General features: G+C 36.0%; 1 protein-coding gene across 3 annotated transcripts in view; it reads left to right on the top strand.

The window, feature by feature from the left end:
• The window catches only part of tank (EI24 domain-containing protein tank), a 143,208-nt gene that overhangs the window by 38,124 nt on the left and 83,927 nt on the right, over window positions 1-21,157 (top strand). For all 3 annotated transcript variants that reach the window (XM_090413031.1, XM_090413030.1, XM_090413029.1), the window contains exon 4: window positions 10,039-10,099. In XM_090413031.1, the coding sequence (XP_090269157.1) occupies window positions 10,039-10,099 (61 nt within the window). The remainder of the gene's footprint in view (window positions 1-10,038; window positions 10,100-21,157) is intronic.

Raw genomic sequence — 21,157 nt, 5'->3', positions numbered from 1 at the left:
GAGGCATCTCATTTAGTGGATTCATCAACCTGCATGTACTTCCTAGTGACCATGAATGCTTATTATACAGAAAGGTCCTAAACCCCTTATATTCGTCTGTATGCAGGTACAATAGGGAAGACATTTATCTTACAAGACATTAATGCTTGTCCTCTGTGAGCAAAGCTTGTGGACCAATATCTTCAAGAATAGACTGCTATATGTATGAACTGGGGTGCTCTAGGCAGACATGTTGCTGCTTCCCCCTTTCCCAAAACCTTGGACTTAGGAGCACTCAGTTGGTAATAACTAATTGCTCCTGCAAAGTGCTCCTAAGTCCAAGGTTTTTGGAGGGGGGGGGCATAATAGACAGCATGAATTTACGGTTATCCTTGAGTTGCTACGCGGGGTGAGACATTCTTTATTGAGGCACTTTGACAAGCTCATTTTTTTTGACCTTTTGTTTTTTTTACTGTTGTTTTTGCATACCTATTTGATAATGAATTAGACTGTTACTGAAAGAAACACAAAATTAGACAATATTTGGATGTTTCTTTCATGTCTCATCATACTGCTTTCCACTGAATTGTATTCATCATGCATGTGAATTGTGATTTTTTTTTTATTTTTGTTCCTTAATTTATGGAAAGTAGTGGATTGCAGATTGATAAACCAACCTCTCTTAATGGGGTGGGGGAGAAACTTTAGCAGTGTGGACTTGAATCTTTTAACTCTGCTATCATAACTTCCAAGCATCTAGTTTCATTTGCTATGTGCTGCAAATTTCTATAAATGCTGTCTGCCATGTCTTACTAAAATGCTGTATGTCAAAACTTGTCAACACTTTTTTAATGAATGAATGTCAAGCAAAACTTACACTTTTGACATTCATTCATTGTTTGCCCATATAATAACCATTCTGTTCAAATCAGCTTGCATGGATTCTTTATATTAGATCTAATCCTTTTCACTCCCTCAGCTTCACATTAGCATATAACTGAATATCATTCAAACCATCCTTGTCATTAATATACAAGTTAACAACTCAAGTACAGCACTGTGGTACACTGCTGGCCATCGTCTGCTTAAACTCAGCACCTCTATACATGACTTTCTGACACCTGTCATTTAGCCACTCACCTTTCCATGTCATAAGTTTGTTTTGCATACCCATCCCTCTTAATTTTTTCTAGCAATCATGGAATCCTGTTGGACACCTTGGCAAAATCCAGGCATGTCATGCAGTAGTGCACGCATCATTTAATCTTGAGGTGGGGGGGTTAAGTAGATGATTTGAGAATACACACTATGCATCCCATATGGCCTATGACTGAGCATCAGAATCTGCAATGATCGCTAATTCATAAGTGGTATAGAAATAGATGACACGACATAAATAAAAAAAAATTAATTTTAATTAGGAAAAGATTTTGGAAAATTTTCTAGTGTTTTTTTTTTTCCTTTTTCTTTTTAAAGGCATACCTTTAACAAAACTTTTGCCTTGAATACAGGATTTTTAGTACTGTCACTTTTGAATGCAATTCCTGGCCAACCTCTTTAATATACCTTGATAACTACACCAGATATACTGATGGGAGTATATAATTTGCCATCATTCTTAGCTCTATCCTTATATGATGGAATTATTCTTGATATGATTTTTCTTGTATCAGAGCACTGTCAAGTAGTCCTCAGTTTTCACCTTCTTTATAGTTCTGTATATGCATGATGACTCTCACCAGTTTTTTTTTGTGACTCCCATCCACTAAAGGTTGTAAACCTATAGTACAATTGGTACTGTGGATGCACTAAGGATTTTTTTATTTTATTCATTGAACTTTTTCAAGCCACTTCAGGCTTCTAACAAGCAGAGCAGTAGTCTTACACTGGGCATTGAAATTCCTCTTCCACCTAAACACAATCATAAACATTTGTGCCCACTGCAGGATTCAAACTCACAGCTGCTGGTTGCAGAATGGATACACTAACCACTTGGCCAATCCAGGGCTAGCAATTTGGAAGCAATGTCACCTTATTTATAGATATTCTCAGATGCTATTACTAGATCCAGTTTTTTTTAGTACTGTGAGCCCTTTCCTTCCATCCTGCTTCTTAAATTAGTTCTCTCAGTAGTAGTTACCTATAAATAATATTTCTCTCATCTTGCATTGGGTATATGGAGAGGTAGCACCTTAGTATCGATGTCAGCTGCTGATCTCAGGGTCAGGATATTAGGCTCTGGTCATCACATACACTCAACTCTCACTTATGGCTCCAAGAAGTTGGTAGTGCATACCAGCAGCCACACCCTGGTAAACCAGCCTCGTCTGGACAAGGCTGGTTTACCTTTACACAAAGTCTGGAATGGCCAAGATGGTAGAAGAATCAACATTGACTGATCAAGGGCATGACAGCAAGATGTGCGGCACATTGAGGGCATGCTCCTGACATCTAAGGGACTTGTGGCCAGCTATCGTGGAAGAGATTGGAGCCTCACCATGTATTTATCCATTGTCAACCATGAAACACACCATGTCACAATATGAAGTTAGAGATGTGGCTCACATCCTCCTTATGCAGTTTACTGCAATGGCCTCTTGTTCTACTCCCCTCTCCCATTCTATGAAAAATCTCTTCCATGTCTACCTGATAACAACACCTGACCAGTTTATGTCTCAATCATCTCTCCCTGCCCCCCCCTTCCTCCTATTCTCCATGTCACAATATGAAGTTAGAGATGTGGTTGAGACCCCTGCAACCATCAGCTCTTATAGCTACAGGGAAGAAGAGCTTGAAACTGGGAATTGTAAGACAAGAACTACTAAGGTAGTGTATGAAGATGATAGCTCAAACTCTCTGGGGAGGATATTCTCAGATGTCCCTTGTCTGAAAACCAGGAGCAATGAAAATAGTAACATGGAACATCAGAACACTCTTATGAGGCAGGCAAATTAGACAACTTAATCCAGGAATTAGAAGTGGTGAAGGTTGATATTGAAGATATCAGTGAAGTGAGGTAGTCAGATACAGGAATAATAAGAAAAAATCACACTCTAATCTACTCTGGCAGTGACTTACACCTTAATGGAGTAGCTCTTGTCCTAAGTAATAGAATTGCAAAATCTCTACATGGTTATTGGCCCATAAATGACAGAATCATAACAGCCAAAATAACTGCACAACTATTCGACTTGTATATTATCCAACCATATGCACCAACCCAAGACCACCCAGATGAAGAGTCGGAACAATTTTATGAAGACATCCAAACTGCAATCTCTAGTGCTAAGTCAGATGATGTTATTATAATGATGGGTGACCTAAATGCAAAAGTAGGCTCAGAAAAAATCTCATTTTGCATGGGAAACCAAGGGCTTGGAACCAGAAATGAAAGAGGTGAAAGATTAATTCAATTCTATGAAACCAGTGACCTAATAATTGCCAACACACTATTTAAACATCCTTCCAGAAGACTATATACATGGAAAAGCCGTGGGGACATCTGTAGAAACCAAATTGACTATATTATTATTATTATTATCAGCATTTGACCTCCATGGAGTCAGAGTCTCATCATGGGAGGTACTCCCTATTGCATACAATGCTCATCCAACCTTGTCTTAAACTGATTCAATGTGTCCACAACACACACTCAGGCAATGCATTCCACTCACCAACCACTCTCCATGCAAAGAACCTGCTTTTCACTCCTTTGCTCACATCCTCCTTATACAGTTTACTGCAATGGCCTCTTGTTCTACTCCCCTCTCCCATTCTATGAAATCTCTTCCATGTCTACCTGATAACAACACCTGACCAGTTTATGTCTCAATCATCTCCCCCCCCCCTTCCTCCTATTCACGAGGCTCTGCAACTCACATTCTCTCAATCTGTCCTCATACTCCAATGATTGCAAAAATCAAAATAAAACTCAAGATACCAAGCCAACCATTCATAAAAGACTTATAATTCAGACTCACTTGACTGTGTTAAAGTTCAAGACTGCTTTATAAAAGAATTCACAAAATCCTTTAACAAGTCTGAAACACAGAACACCAATTCATGAAATTAACATGAACTGGCAAATATTCAAGAATACCATCAACTAAGCAGCCAAAAATACACTCCCACAATTAAAAAGGAAAGGGAATAAACCTTGGATAAATGAAAAAATATTAAAGTTGATTGAACAAAGAAAAAAGTTAAAGAACAAACCTGAATATAAAATCATGTATAAAGAAATAAAAAAAAGAATGTAGCAAAGCCAAAGAGGAATGGATTAAGAATAAATGCACAGCCATAGAAAACACAGAAGCAGAGAAATGACAAGCAAGACACATACAGTAAATCATGCAAGTGTCATTAGAGATTGAAGAGACCATATTCTAATGGATAAAAAAGAAATCATGGAAAGATGGATTGAATACACGAGGAAATTATGAGCAACAAAGAAATAATATTCCTGAACAGACTGATTTAGAAAGACCACCCATTTTACTTTGTGAAGTTGAAAACACCGTCATAAAACTAAAACCACATAAAGCTGCAGGAATAGATAATATCTTAGCAGAATGGTTGAGGGCTTTTGATGAAGTAGAACTGAAATTTCTAACAAATTTATGCAATAAGATATATGAGACTGGATTTCTACCCAAAGATATTAATCACTCAATTTTCGTTTCATTTCCCAAGAAAACAAAAGCTACAAGATGTGAAGAATTAGCTTCATCAGTCAAGTATCAAAAGTCATGTTATTCTTGAAAGAAATAAATGATACACAAAGTTGCTTCAAGGAAAATGTAGGTATAAGAGAAGGTATTTTCAACATCAGAACCATCATAGAAAGATGTATACCTCTGCTTCATAGATTATCCTAGGCATAGACCTTCATATGCAATGTTTAACATGAACAACTAATTGAAATCCTTTCAAAAATAGGCATGGTTGGATGGAAAAGACATTAGGCTAATAACTAATCTTTACTGGAAATAGACTGCATCTTTGAGAATAAATAGACCTCAGAAGAATTCCCAGTTCAGAAAGGTGTGAGGCAAGGCTGTGTCTTGTCTCTGATTCTCTTTAACTTGTACACAGAAGAAATATTTAATGAAATTAGTAACCTCAAAGGAATCACTTTAGGGGGAATAAGTATGTAGGGGGATTAAGAATGTAGGGGTATAAGAGACTTGAGGTCAACAAATATGACCTCAAGACTCTTATGGAGGAAATCCTCAAGTACAGCGAACAGTAAGGTCTCAGTTTCAACTTTAAAAAGACAAAAATCATGATAATTTCAAGAGAAATGGAAATACCAAAAATATACATCAATATAAGAGGAAATTATAACAGGTGCAAACATACACATACCTCAGACACTTGATCACAGAGAAAGGCAGGACAGAAGATGAAATTGCAAGGTCAACATTTAACAATATGAAAAAATCTACTGACATTTAGAGAATTAAATCTGAAAACAAGACTATGAATCTCCAAATGTTACATATGGTCCACATTATTATACGGAGTAGACATGGACACTCTCCAATCTGAGTGTGAAAAAACTGGAGGCCTTTGAAATGTGGATTCTGTGAAGAATTATGAGGATGTCATGGAAAGACAAAAAGACAAATGAAGAGGTACTAGAGATGGTAGGCATAACAGGAGCCTGATAAAAGAAATTAAAAAGAGAAAAATCAGCTATTTCGGACATATATTCTGAGACATAACTGCCTACAAAGGACACTTCTTGAAGGAATTGTTGAGGGAAAGAGAAGGAGAGGAAGACTGGAGTGGGGAATGCAGCAGAGAGGTGCAGAATAGGACATGTTGGAGACACATGGTAGTCAATCTCCTGGAGGGAGGAGACACCTGACGGGACATCTTGCATGTTTTTTTTTTTTGTTGTTGTTGTTTCCTTCAGTCTGTATATCCATATTGGAAATTGGCTATAATGATAGTCTTTGTATCTATAAGATTTGTTTATGCTGCTGTCTTCTTTAGTTGATCTTGGTTAATCTCTGTTCTCACCTAGTTGTGTGTTTTGTCCTGTTAACTGTTATCTCAACTGCCTTAAATCCATTGCCTGTGTTATCCCACTATTGTAGATTTTTACTTTGGTGGGGTAACATCAAAGTTATCCCTAATACTGACCTAATTCCTCTGTATTCTAACAATATCCCTATGCCCTTCTGATCTTTCGCCATCATATTTTATTCCTGAAAGTGTTCTGTAAAATTCGATGCAGTAGGATTTTTCTTTGCATAGACTTTTACAGAGGTCACAACTTGTGAACAAGGTAAATAATTCTGTATTAACATAGTAAATTTTTGTGAAAACCACTGTAGCTAATTCTAAGAAAACTAACATGCAAGTTTGTGCAGAAACTTTAAATGTCAAATAAATGTTTAAGTTGTATGATTCAAGGACAAAGCCATAGAAATTGGCACAGCATTGATGTAGTTCAGTTTTAAAAGAAACAACTTACGAATTGTATATACAAAGTAAGTTCTTCTAATTGTGTCGGTGCCAGATGCAAGCTTCAAGGACAGTGTCATAAAAGGCGGTTTAGATCTTAAGCAGTTCCGCTTTTTGTAAACAAGATTGTGTGTGTTCCATGAGAATTAGAAGTGAACATTAATGTTGAAGGTCAAGACCATTTTGCGTGGGAATATTCGGGGCCTCGACCCTTAGTCCAGGGACCTGAAGAGTTGTATATAGGAGGTCCTGCAAGTTACAGAAAGAAGGTAAAGAACTCCGGATCCTTTCTTTAACCATGCATCGTGTTTGTTGGCCCGTTTGAAGTCGGGAGAGTGTAACCGTGGGTGCCGTGAAGCCATCGAAGGAGCAAGAAAGATGGACCAGTATGCCTTGCCAGTGAAAGAGCCAGCAACATGTATCGGATGTAGGACGCCCTCGGCCGACTCAGACATGTCAGTAAAAGTGTGCTTCGAGTCCCAGGAGTCATCTATGTGAGATGACAGTGAAGACAAAACTCCCTTGTATGGAAGTCAAAGCCTAAGACATATGCAACCAACGGAATCTGCAAAGGAACAAGGAACTGGTATTGAGTTGTGTGTTAACGAAGATATGTGAGTAAATTTCGTTGTGTTTATCTAAGATATGGAAAGATTGAAAGTCAACGGGACATTTTTTTTGTTTAAGCATAGTTCATTGTTCTGGAATGAAAAAAACTAAGGATTAATTGTACACAATTATAATAGGAGATATTTTTGTCATAGAATTTACAGAGCATGATAATCTTGGTATTGCCAAGGGCTGACAGTTTTCTTTCTGTCCTAATATTGCATGATTCAGTGTATATGCAAATGTTGAAATGTTACAATTAATAGGCTTTGAATAGAGCTAAGAGGGAACCCTTTAATAGTGTATGATCTTGTATATTTGCCTTTTAGTTTGAAATAAACATGCTTGTTTTGTTAAGGAGGTGTACCGCCTGATCTTTATGCAATGCACTATTTCCAAAAAAATTACAGACCTGTGAGTGAAAGTATTTAATGTTAGCCACGACTGTTAAATAAGTTTTTAGATAATCTCAGAGTAAACCCTACTGGAAGTCTTAAGTATATCTAATACCATAAGGAGAACCCTGGTGGTGCAGTCATTAACTCTAAATAAATTTTCCAGAGTTCTCCAGGTAGCAGAAATAGCTAACCTGTAGAGACGAATAAAGACACATAAGCTAAAGTGTGCGGGTAAGATTACGCTTCTCTGTCAGCCATGTTTCACTAATGCCATTAATTTTTGGTCCCACTACAACTACTACAGCTAAAAACTCCAGTACCTTTTATTCCTGATGCTTCTTGCATTAGTGTATATGTAAGACAGCCAACCACCGGGCTGTGATAAGTGCTTAGGTAACTTAAAATATGAGCATTTCACATAAGATAGGAAGCTGTGAGTTGATTCCTCAACCAAATCTTCGCAATTTTCACTTTTCTTAATTCTTAGTACTGCCATTTCTAGGGTTATCCCTAGCATGCTGTTATTCTGTCTGTGTCATTATACTAATTTTTGATGTCTTGCACATGTTATGTAATGCACATGCTATACACTTTAATGCACTCACCTAAGCCCATCTAATATATCTGACTATATTCACTTTCACTGGTCAAATATTTAACATTATTCTGGTAAAATAGTGTTGTACGGTTTGAGATAAAGATGCTGAAATTTTTATCATAAGGTAACTGAACAACCACCTACCAGCTCATCAGCTACATGCATGGTTTCCCTCCACAGGTTTAAGCTCGGTAATGCGACAATGTTTCCATAACCTCACTCAGATCATGCACAGAAGGCACCATGGAAAAAACCTGAAATATACCACCAATGCTGTCTTTGAAGGATTCTCAGGATTCACCAGAAAAATTTGAGGCATTGACATCATGGTTTGACTGAAGCTAACTATACCAGTATTGAGACAACAATTGTCCCTCACTGGCTGTTCTTTGCTGATTTGATCATGTTGCATATATTCCAGGCACTTGCCTTTCAAAACAGATCTTAAAACTGAAGGGGTATCAGCACAAGAGGACAAATGTTCTTAGAGGATAACTCAAAGCAAATATATGAAGAAATATCAAAATGGAGAAAGTGTATTTTGAAACTGGTGAGAAGAAAAAGAGCATCAAATGCTCCTCAATCACAGTCATACCTATTTGTGAGTGGCTGCCAGTGATAGGTCCTACCTAAGCTCTATAACATCAGTTTGAAAAGAAATTCACTGTAATAAACCTTCCACTATTATAAACCATTCCTCTGATCAGTATGATTTCACTGTATACAATGAGTTCCTTATGATACTACTCAAGGTGATGTTAGATATAGTATTACTCCCAAGCCTCTATGGTGTCCAAAGACTCATTGCTGAAGATTGAACAATAAAACCACTAACTTTGCCTTAAACACATTCAGTGTTGGAGCACTCACTACCCACACTAGCAATGCATTCCACTCATTCACCATCCACTAAGAAAATAAAAGCACTTTTTCTCCTCTTTACATGATCTTACATGTAAAGAGCAGAAAAAGACCTTTTTTTTATGACTTTTGTACAGTTTCTAGGGATGGTCTTTTGTTCTTGGATCACCCTTTATATTTTGCAATTTCCCTGCACCTGGTTGGTAGGCTCTTCTGAATAGCTGATACATCGTAATGATATCACCCATCCCATCTTCCACGCTCTGAAGACTGCGTTCCTTCATTGTCTTCATACTCAATATTCCCAAGTTCTGGGACAGTTAGTTATTCACCTATGCACCTCTCTCTCCAAGCTTTCTCTATTAACCCATAGAGCCAGGTGACCAGATCTTGCACAGAAATTCAAATGAGGCCTAATTAGCATCTTATAGAGTGGAACTATCATGCCATTATCTGTACATGTTGGTATTTTTCACATTATAGCAATAATTTTTGGGTAACTATTTCAACTTTTGCAATGTGTCCCACGAACTTCAGCTCCCTGTCCACTAAGAATGCCCAAATCCATTTGCTTTCCTTTCTCCATCTCTTGAAACAAAGTTCCTCCCATGTGGTAAAATCTCATTCCATCTTCTCTGGCCAAAGTGCATATAGCAAAATGGAAATGATATATCCATTCTTCAGCCCAGAGCACCAACCTATTCAAACAATTGAATACCCCCTTTCCATCATTGATATACAAGTTAAACAATAGTGGTTCCAGAACAGAACCCTGTGGCACTCCACTGATCACTTTCCTTTTTTGGGACACTACATCTCAGCATGCAACTTGCTGGCTCTTATAACCAAACTATCAAATGACTATACATCCCCACCAAATACCCTTAATTTCAACAGCAGTTTATCATGTGGTGCTCAATGAAATGCATTAGTAAAATCCAGGTAAATTACAATATAAGCATCTCCCTCCGGCTAATGCTTAATTTATTTAACCATAATTAATTAAAATAATATCACTTACATATTCTGTAACTAAATCAGTGTAATTAATCATGTTAGCTGTAATTAGTCATTAAATATCTATGCTGCTTTATATGTTGAATGAATTATCTTTTACAGGCCAAACAAAATTCTAGGTAGAATTGGACAGTGTTGTGCCTTAAATGGTGGAGTTTTTCTGGTGAGCAAACTTATATCTAATTATTCAAGATAGTGAGTAATTGAATTTTTCTTTGCCTCCCTTTATTATGTGAGATCTTTAAGGGGAAAAAAAATTTGAAGATTATAGTGATACCTTTTAAGCAGTAAAACCTCCTTTAGGACCACTTAGAACTGTCAAAATACAGTAGTTTATTTTTTGACAAATACTACAAATTGCAGCCATGATCTCCAGTTATTGCTGTCTTGTGATTCTATAAATATTTATTTTTTTTGAACTTGGTCTCTTGGTCTGCTTCTTCTTTGTAGTTTTCCTGTGACAGTCATATTGGTCTACCTTCTTATGTTCTAAGAATTTTGTTTCCTTCCTCCTGATCTTGTTTATTTATTTATTTTTATCAAGAACTTTGCTTAGGATGTTTTCTGGTCAGCTATCCTGGATCATTTTTATTAGTTTCATTAAGGAAATACCGTGAGTAGACATATTACTATTATAATAACGGAATTAACTCACGTAAATTATTCTTTATGCGTAGCATTTTCACCTGAGTATCACATGCATCATCAGTACAGGTACAAGGCTAATTAAACAATAACTTTTATATTCACAAAGTGCCACCTAAGTAGCTAAGGTTAAATTTCCTAAATTTATTTAATTATTTTTTATTTTATTTTTTAAATTATTTTTTAAAATTATTTAATTATTTTAATTATTTAAATTTAATTATTTAGTTATCATCATCAAATTCCTGCCATGTACCCTCAAGGGATGTACAGGATATGATAGTACTACATGAAAAATTTACATCATTACTAACTTCTTATCTACAACTTTTCTCCAGATCAGTCTACTTGACAAGACTCCAATATTATCAGATCTTATATTTCTGTCATCTAAGGCACTTTGTACCATATCAATCCACCTATATCTTGGTCTTCCTCTGGGTCGTTTTCCTGCCAACCTGGCAGAGAACACTTGTTTTGATAATTGTTCTTCGCCCATTCTGTTTAAATGACCATACCACCTGAGATTAGCTCTGTTAATGCATTCCTGGATGCTGACAATGTCAAGTTTTTTCCTAATACCCTCGTTTTTAATATGATATTGCCATTGATGCCATCTGTTCACACCTCTAATCTTTCTCAGGATTCTCATATCTGTGGTCTCTAGTCTTTAGTCAAGTGTTTTACTTCTGACCCAGCTCTCAGATCCATAAGTTAAAACTGGTTTCAACACTGTCTTTGTATACAGCTAATTTAGTGTTCTGACTAATTTCTCTCTTATTCCATATGAATTTATTCAGTTGACTTCCTACTATACCAGCTTTATTGATTCTGTCTATTTCCATATTTAATTTACCATCTTCACTAAAAATCGTGCCTAAGGAGGTGAAATGTTTTACTTGTTCCACTAGTTCTCCGTTCACAATGGTTGACATTTTCAATGATTCTGCCTATTTTCATTGTCTTTGTCTTTTTATTGCTGACATTCATACATTTTAACATTTTCTATTACAACAGTTATTCAATTTGGTCAAGGAATCTCACAGACTCATAGCGGATTTATTGATAAATATAACATTGTTTGCATAAAGCAAAGAGCTGACGTTAACATCTCAAATTTTGATATTATGTTCAATACCACTTTCCTTCATAATATGATCCATATAGATAATGAATAACAGAGGGGATAATGTACATCCTTGTCTCACACCAGATTTAACATTAAACCATCTTCCTGTACTTCCATCATCATCATCAAATTCCTGCCATCTACCTTCAAGGGGTGTACAGGATATAATAGTACTACATGAAAAAAATTACATCATTACTAACTTCCTATCTACAATTATCCTCCAAATCAGTCTGTTACTTGTCAAGACTCCAATATTATCAGATCTTATATTTCTATCATCTAAGGCACTTGGTACCATATCAATCCACCTATATCTTGGTCTTCCTCTTAGTCGTTTTGCTGTCAACCTGGCAGAGAACACTTGTTTTGCTAATCTTTCTTTGCCCATTCTATTTTAAGTGACCATACCACCTGAGATTAGCTCTGCTGACGCATTCCTGGATACTGACAATGTCAAGTTCTTTCCTAATATCCTCGTTTTTAATATGATATTGCCATTGATGCCATCTGTTCATACCTATAATCTTTCTCAGGACTCTCATATCTGCAGTCTCTAGTCTTTGGTGAAGTGTTTTACTTCTGACCCAGCTCTCAGATCCATAAGTTAAAACTGGTTTGAATACTGTCTTGTATACAGCTAATTTAGTGTGGTGACTAATTTCTCTCTTATTCCATATGAATTTATTCAGTTGACTTCCCACCATACCAGATTTGCTGATTCTGTTGTCTATTTCCATATTTAATTTATCATCTTCACTAAAAATCGTGCCTAAGTAGCCGAAATGTTTTACTTGTTCCACAGGTTCTCCATTCACAACACAGTTGACATTTTCAATGATTCTGGCTATTTTCATTGTCTTTGTCTTTTTAATGCTGACTTTCATACCATATCTATTACAACAGCTATTCAATTTAGTCAGAGAATCTTGCAGACTTATAGTGGATTATTTAGAAATATAACATCATCCGCATAAAGCATAGAACTGATATTAACATTTCCAATTTTGATATCATGTTTAATATCACTTTCCTTCATAATGTGATCCATATGGATAATGAATAACAGAGGGGATAATGTACATCCTTGTCTGACACCAGATTTAACATTAAACCATCTTCCTGTACTTCTTTCAATTCTAACTGCTGACTTACAACTCAAATAAAGACTAAGTATTGCTTGATATAATGCCCCATTGACACCATATAACTGTAGCATATTGAATAGCTTCTCTCTTGGCACCTTGTCATGCCTTTTCCAAATCGGCAAAACTTAAATACAGATCTTTGTTATATTCCCACAATTTCTCCACTATTTGTCGTAAAGTGAAGATCTGATCCTGACAGCCTCTATTTGGCCTGAATCCAGCTTGTTCTTCACCAAGCTTTTCGTCCACAATTCTTCTCAACTGTTTCACAAGTATACTTGCATAGATCTTGCCAGGAACACTCAGTAGGGAAATCCCTCTGTAATTCTTACATTCAGTTTTATTTCCCTTTTTATATATGGGTACTATGAGAGCTCTACTCCAATCATCGGGAATTCGTCCCTCTGTCCAGGCTTCCTGAACTATGCAGTGCAGCGACTGTAAGACTTTTATACCTCCATTCTTGAGCATTTCTGGTCGAATATCATCTACTCCTGATGCCTTTCCATATCTCAGGCTTTTGATGGCTTTTTCTACTTGAAGTATGGATATGTATTCCTGACTGCATGCCTGATCAGTGTTTTTTACCACTCTTCTCTCATCACTGCTTATTTCATTTAGCAGTTTTTCAAATCGAGGATATCTTTTTCTTCCATTTTCATGTCACCTTTATCATCTCTAACTACTTTTACAGCACTCTTTCCTCCATTCTTAAGCTTCTTCAACAACCTTCAGAATATTTTGCTACCTTCTTGATATTTATTTTCTATATTCTTGCCAAAGTCCTCCCATGACTTTTGTTTAGCTAGTTTTACAGTGTTTAGCTTTCTTCCATTTGTCTCTGTATTCTGTAAAGAGCACAAGCTGACTTATTTCCCAGGAACTTTTGATATGCTTTCTTCTTTTCCTTCACTGTCTCTTTAACTTCCTGTATTGTAATGGAGTTGTAATTTTTCTACAATTACAGACAAATTCATCACATGCCTCTCTAGCTGAATCAATTGGTGTTTTCTTCAAGGCTTGCCACTGAATCTCCAAGGTTTGATTTCTGTTCTCAAACTCTTTCATTTTTTCTTCAATAAACTTTGTGTATTGTAGTCTACAGTTCACATCTGAGAGCTGCTCAAGTTTTATTGACTTTAAAACTTTCTTACATGTTATTCTTTTCAATATGAAATTCAATTTTATCCTGCTCAAGACTAAATAGTGATCACTTCCAATTTCAAATCCTCTGTACACTGGTGAATATAATCCACTATAATCCACCAGGCAGAAAACATCACTATCAACAATAACAGTCAATGAGACTTTTCTTATTCCTTGCCTCTTCCTTCCATGTGAATTTGTGTACATTTTTATGTTGGAACATGGTGTTAATAATAACCAGTCCATGTCCTGAGCAGAAATCCAACAGATATTTGCCATTATTATTAGCTTTGCTCTTTTCTCCAAATTTTCCCAAAATATTTCTGTAAGTCTCACAATCATTTCCTACTCTGCTATTTAGATCCCCAACAAGGACCAACTTTTCCTTTTTCATTGTGTCAGTTGCTTTTTTTAAAGCCTCAAAAAATTCCTGCACTTCTACCTTAGAACCTTCTGTGGGACCATAGGCACAAAAAAGTCTCATTGTCCAGTTCCCCATTCTCATATTTGTTCACATTACTCTACTTGAGACTGACTGCCATTCAAGAAGATTAGCCTCGTATTTTGTGTTGAATACTATGGCTACTCCTTCTTTTCCTTGATTGTCATTGCCTGAATATAACATTTTGTATTTATTGCTCAGAAAGATCTCACCAGTTTTTGTCTTTTTTGTTTCAGTCACCCCTATTATGTCGATCTGGTACTTATCTAATTCCTCAGCTAGCTCCATTTCTTTGCCATTCAGGCGTCTTATGTTGATGGTACCGATCTTTAACTCTGGTGATGTTGAGTTGGGGTGTTTTTTCCAATTTGTTCCAGCAGCTGACTTTTCGCTGTTCGCCCTGGTTCCCTGGTGAAAACAACGGGGGCCTTGTTTAACCGGGTGATGCCCTAGCAGGCATGAAATTTTGTCATGTTGTACCATCATTTTTTATTTTGGTTTAACCAATAAGAATACAATTTGGTCGGCTAAATCCCAAATTGCCAGCCCATCCTCGTTCGTTCAGTATCCAGGTAGATGCCCAACAGGGTGCACCATGAGAAGGTGAGGATTGGACATTAGGTCAGAAGCCCTAGTTGGTTCGCCACATTTTTTTAAAGGCTATGTGGAGGTCTCCTCTCAGTTATACATCTTTGACCATTAAGCACCCCTTATTTAGTTATTTAATTATAATTAAATTTTTTATTATTATTTTTTTATTTATATAATTAAATATATACCGTTATATGTGTATACAATTATATGTTAGGAAAGATTTGCTGCTTTATAAAGTACTATCTCCCACAAGGGGTAAAGACGTAGACCATCGGATCTGTTTAGGTTAGGGGAGTGAAGTAATGTTTCACATGTTTCTTTGTATATAATCGTTCCATTAGGAACCGACTTTTGTGAATGACTTTTGTCTTGTTCCACTTAACTCTATGTCTGGTGTTGATGGCATGTTCTGCAATTCCAGACTGTTCGGGTTCAAGGTACTGGATATACGACTGATGTTCTTCTAACTGGACCTGAGCAGATCTTCCTGTTTGTCCAAAATATGATAACTCACACGAGCAGGGAATCTGGTAGACACCTGGATAGCTGAGATGTGGGAGCTTGTCCTTTGGAGACATTAGGAATGTGGAAATTTTTCTGATGGGTCGAAAAGCCATGCAGATATTTAGTGGTTTTAGCAGCTTAGCTATGCATTCACTAACCCCTTGTACATAGGGGATAGGTATATGTGTAGGTTCTTCTGCACTTGAAGAGGATGCTAGAGCACGACTACTTAAAGTTTTTTTTTTATTTTTCCAGTTATTTTTCCTTCAAAAACCAGTTATAGCAACAAATTGAAGGGACAGCAATGGGTAATCCAGTAACTCCTGCTATTGCCAACTACTTCATGGAGCATTTCGAACAGCGTATCTCTGACAACATTACACCCAGACCTAACATTTGGTTCAGATAAGTGGATGACATTTTTGCCATATGGAAGGGCACCTCAGAAGAACTACAACAGTTTCTCTCAAAAATTAATGCACTTCATCCAAGGATCCAGTTCACCCTAGAAGTAGAAATAAATAACTAGTTAGCCTTTCTATACCTCTTCATTCTTTGCCAACCAGATGGTTATCTACAATTCACAGTCTATAGGAAAGAGACTCATACAGGCCAGTACATCCATGCTGAATCACATCACCATCCCATCCCAGTCAAAAGGCAGGTACTATAAAAATACTAGTTCATAGAGCCCACTCCTTTTGTTCTTCAGAATAACTTTTACAAAAAGAATTACAGTATATTAATTCCTGCTTTATATCCAATGGCTATAAGAAGTCCTTCATAAAAAGAGCTTTAAGTAGTCATGCTCCAGCATCCTCTTCAAGTACTGAAGAACCTACACGTATACCTATCCCCTATGTACAAGGGGTTAGTGAATGCATAGCTAAGGTGCTAAAACCACTAAATATCTGTGTGGCTTTTCAACCCGTCAGAAAAATCTCCATCCTAATGTCTCCAAAGGACAAGCTCTCACATCTACCAGATTCCCTGCTCGTTTGGGTTATCATATCTCGGACAAACAGGAAGATTTGCTCAGGTCCAGTTAGAAGAACACCAGTCGTATATCCAGTACCTTGAACCCGAACAGTCTGGAATTGCAGAACATGCCATCAACACCAGACATAGAGTTAAGTGGAACAAGACAAAAGTCATTCACAAAAGTCGGTTCCTAATGGAACGACTATACAAAGAAACATGTGAAACATTACTTCACTCCCCTAACCTAAACAGATCCGATGGTCTACGTCTTTTCCCCTTGTGGGAGATAGTACTTTATAAAGCAGCAAATCTTTCCTAACATATAATTGTATACACATATATATATATAACATACATAGTTTTATGAAAAAAATTGAATGACTAGAACCGAAATTTAATTAAAAAGGTTTTAATATAAACACACTACTAGTTTCGGCCTGTAACAGCCTTCCTCAGGTGACATTATAAAAGAAAAAACACTAAACATTGAGGGTTAAAAGACTATGAACAACATAGACAGTCTTTATACATAATTAGCATGAAAACATTGTATTTGTATTTGAAGCTGTTCTTTCATTTGTTGCATTGTTGGCAGAGTGCATGCTTGCTGCATCACGTGAACGCCAGTACATGATTACAGCTGAATGACTATCTGGGAGGTTGTAGCTTAAGTTGTTATTTAGATGAACGGGATTGAAGATGATTTCTCTCGATTCCACAATTTTTCTCTCTATTTCATCACTGCAACGGAAGATGTTTGTAGATTTTTCCCAGCAGACTTTGTGACTTTGGTTATCATCATTAGGATTAGCCGAGAAAAGGATATGACTTGATAATGCACTTGCTCGCTGTCTCTTGTAAGTAATGTCTCTCATGTGTTCTTCCATACGCATTTCGACAGATTTGTCTGTCTGCCCGAAATAAGGAATATCGCAGTCACATAATATTTTATATACGCCAGGGTATTTGAGTTGATGATGACAAGGTCCCAGATAGTCATTCAGCTGTAATCGTGTACTGGCGTTCACGTGATGCAGCAAGCATGCGCTATGCCAACAATGCAACAAATGAAAGAACAGCTTCAAATACAACGTTTTCATGCTAATTATGTATAAAGACTGTCTATGTTGTTCATAGTCTTTTAACCCTCAATGTTTAGTGTTTTTTCTTTTATAATGTCACCTGAAGAAGGCTGTTACAGGCCGAAACTAGTAGTGTGTTTATATTAAAACCTTTTTAATTAAATCTCAGTTCTAGTCATTCAATTTTTTTTCATAAAATATATATATATATATATATATATATATATATATATATATTTAATTATATAAAAAATTTTTTGTTTAATTATACATAAATAATTATTATTTATGTGTAGCTCAGTAGGAGTGGCGTTTGCACTCTACGGCGCTTGACCGCACGAAGAAAGGATTTGGTGGTTCAAATCTAGTCGCTGACTAGAGGAAATTTTTCTAAGCCTTTTTTCGACCAGTTCCCGAGTTAGCCGATCTCTGGCATGGGCTGGTGGGTTTTTTCTCCCTGAAACTTGGGTTTTTCATCCCGTAAATTCAAGAAAATCGACCATCGAACCCACACTATTTTCAGACATTAAAAAAAATATTGTGTTACGGTTAGGGACCACGAGATGGTGGCACTAGCTTGCTGCCTTCTTCACTGCATACCGATGAATCAGTGATTGCCCTGAGCCAGCTATCTCTGATTGGCTTCCAGTGGAGATTGAACTGCCCACTCAGTCTCCAAAAGTTAGATAGGGTAAACGGCCCCGCCTACTCCCTATACGGGAATAAAAAGGCATTAGCTGATTTTTTTTATAATTAAATAATTAAATTAAAAAATTTAAATATTTAAATAATAATAATAATAACAATTTAGGAAATTTAACCTTAGCTACTTAGGTGGTGCTTTGTGAATAACAGTTATTGTTTAATTAGCTTGGTACCTGTACTAATGATGCCTGTGATACTCAGGTGAAAATTCTACAAATAAAGAATAATTTATGTGAGTTAATTCTGTTATTATAATAGTTAGTAATTTTTATTAGTAATCATGTATCCAGAGTCATCAGTCTTTTTCCCTGTTTCTTTTTTGATAGCTCATGTTTCTGAGTAATGTATGTCCACACTTCATAGAACCAAGTCTGGCAATGTGCCAAGAATAGTCAATTCATGCTTAAGGGGAGAAAAAAATAAAGGATATACAAATTGGTCACCAACACGCAAAATCACATGCTTTTAAATAAATTTTCCAACTGTTCTACAACAAAATAGTTACCACTTTAAGAACTAGAATTTTCATAAAAGAAAAACTAATTTTCCGACATATAATAATAAACACTCATCCCACGAAACACATTGATTAGCCTATTATCAGAATGGATTCTCCTTCTTCTGGCATGCACAGGAGTGTCGAAGAGTCTTGCATCTGCGAACGTACAGCACATTAATGAAGAATATACATAGCAAGTCATCAGTTATACTAATGTATTTGTATAGCCTTTTCTGTCAATGAGTATTTGTTTCATGGCAAGAAAGGCTGTATTTGTTTTATTTCTTGTTCATTTTACATCATTAGTGATTACTTTCCAGATTTATAAATTTACTTGTTTTATAAGGTAGTCTTTAAAGCTTGTGTTTAGGTTTTTATCTATTGCCTTACCTGTGATTATTATTATTTTTGTTTTCTGTGTTCAGTTTTCCCATGGGTGTGTTGGTTTATTAACTTTATTTTGCAGGTACTTTTCATTCTCAGTGCTTAGGACCATGTCACTTGCATATCTTAAGTTTTCTCCACTAACTGTGAAATGCCTCTGTTTAGATTTCTTTGCATGACCTTTTCTAAGAAGATTCCACAATAGCAATAAAAGACATTCCTTTATTGCAGATTGTTTGTTTCTGTATGTTTTTTTTTATTATTATTATCCAGTCTAATTATAAGGCAAAATCTGATTTGAGAAGAAATTAGCTGAACAGGTGAAAGGAAATACCAACAAGTTTTTCATCATGTGGAAAGTAGGAGGACGAATGATTATAGAAGATATCTTCAATGAGGGAAGATTTTAGAGAGGTAACAGAAGCAGACTAAACTGAGCTATTGAGTGATCATTTTGCAAAGATATATCAATCAAGTGAAGATGTTATGACAGGTGACAGGGACTTGTGTGAGAACAGAGGTTGAAGAATTGGAGGTACTTATTATATTGCAGATCTGAATGCATGTAGAGCTGTGGGATTGGATGGGATATTGGCTTTTGTTTTACAAGAATTTACATGAGAACTGGCAATGTCCTTGACAAGGTTGTTTAAGTCTTGGCTCTGGCAAAACTTCGAGTGGAATGAAGGCAAAATAATTCCTTTGTGTAAAGGTGGATTTATGTTTGTGGCAAATTATAGACCAATTGGTAGCTCAGCAGTTGGTCAAAAAGAGTTTGCAGTAATAAGTGGATAAGAATGTGATACTATATGATGGGCAGCATGGCTTTGTGAAGTTTATACCTTAGTATTCGAACTTTTTTGTAATAGTGACAACTGAGTTGGATGAAGGAATGGCTGCATGATGATACTGCTAGATTTTGCAAAAGTGTTTGACAGGTAAAGTATTAAAAAGAAAAAGTATGTTTTACAAATGTAATTATAATTTATATTATATTTACAATTTAATATAAAATAATTTACAAAATATCAAATATTTTATAAATAATAGATAAAATAAATAAAAAGATACATTTGATAATGATTTTGAATCAATATAAAATTTTTGATATTCATTCTTTTTTTTTTTTTTTAAATGTTATTTGATATCATAGGTATTAAATAAGTTTGAAACAGGAACTAAATTATAGACTGAAGTTCAGTTATCTGAATTAAATGGACTCACACAAGGAACAGTGCACTTGATAAATTGCATTCAAAGATGGGGTGGGGGACTCATATAAAGCAAAAATCATGTTCTTTATTAGCAGATCAGTATCTTACATAAAATATAGAAAAGTGTTAGAATAGTAAGTCTGGCCCGTCAGCCCAGTGTTAGAATATTAAGTCTAGAATAGAATAGTAATGATAATGAGGGGTTCTCTCTTAGGGATTAGTCCAAAAGGAATGCCTCCAGGATTCCACTTTCCATAAACTTTTAATTTTGTCTTATCTGCATTAAGAATTAATCCACTGCTTTTGCTGAATTTTTCCAAAATACCAAAATATATATATATGGAATCATTATCCTTCAAAGTTCTGACTTCATCATCGGCATATGCTAATACCTTATTTTCCTCTTTAGTTGAAGGAACTGTTATTCCTCGCACAGCATGTGTATTGTTGACTTGTAAGAAAGGTTCAAGAACCAATGCAAAGAGCTGTGGACTTGAGAGGGCAACGTTGCTTGACTCCGTTTTGAATTTTTACTTGGTCTGACAGGAACCCATTAACTAGGAGATGGGTGGTTGAATTGGCTTAGGCTCCTTTGATAACAGATAGCATTTTTTTACCTACACCAATTTGCTGGAGGATGTGGAATAGAAAGGGATGCCAGACATTATTGAATGCTTGAGTAAGGTCTACTGATTGCACTACCATCGACTGCTTTTTCGTGTTAACTAAGCAGATTAGATCACATAGC

The sequence above is a fragment of the Typopeltis vanoorti genome, chromosome 23 (genome assembly GCF_054136105.1).
Source record: "Typopeltis vanoorti isolate ZY-2024b chromosome 23, IOZ_Tvanoo_1.0, whole genome shotgun sequence".
In the NCBI taxonomy this organism is placed as follows: Eukaryota; Metazoa; Arthropoda; class Arachnida; order Uropygi; family Thelyphonidae; genus Typopeltis; species Typopeltis vanoorti.
The sequence above is the reverse complement of the archived record's forward strand: the minus strand, read 5'-3'. Positions and strand labels throughout refer to the sequence as shown.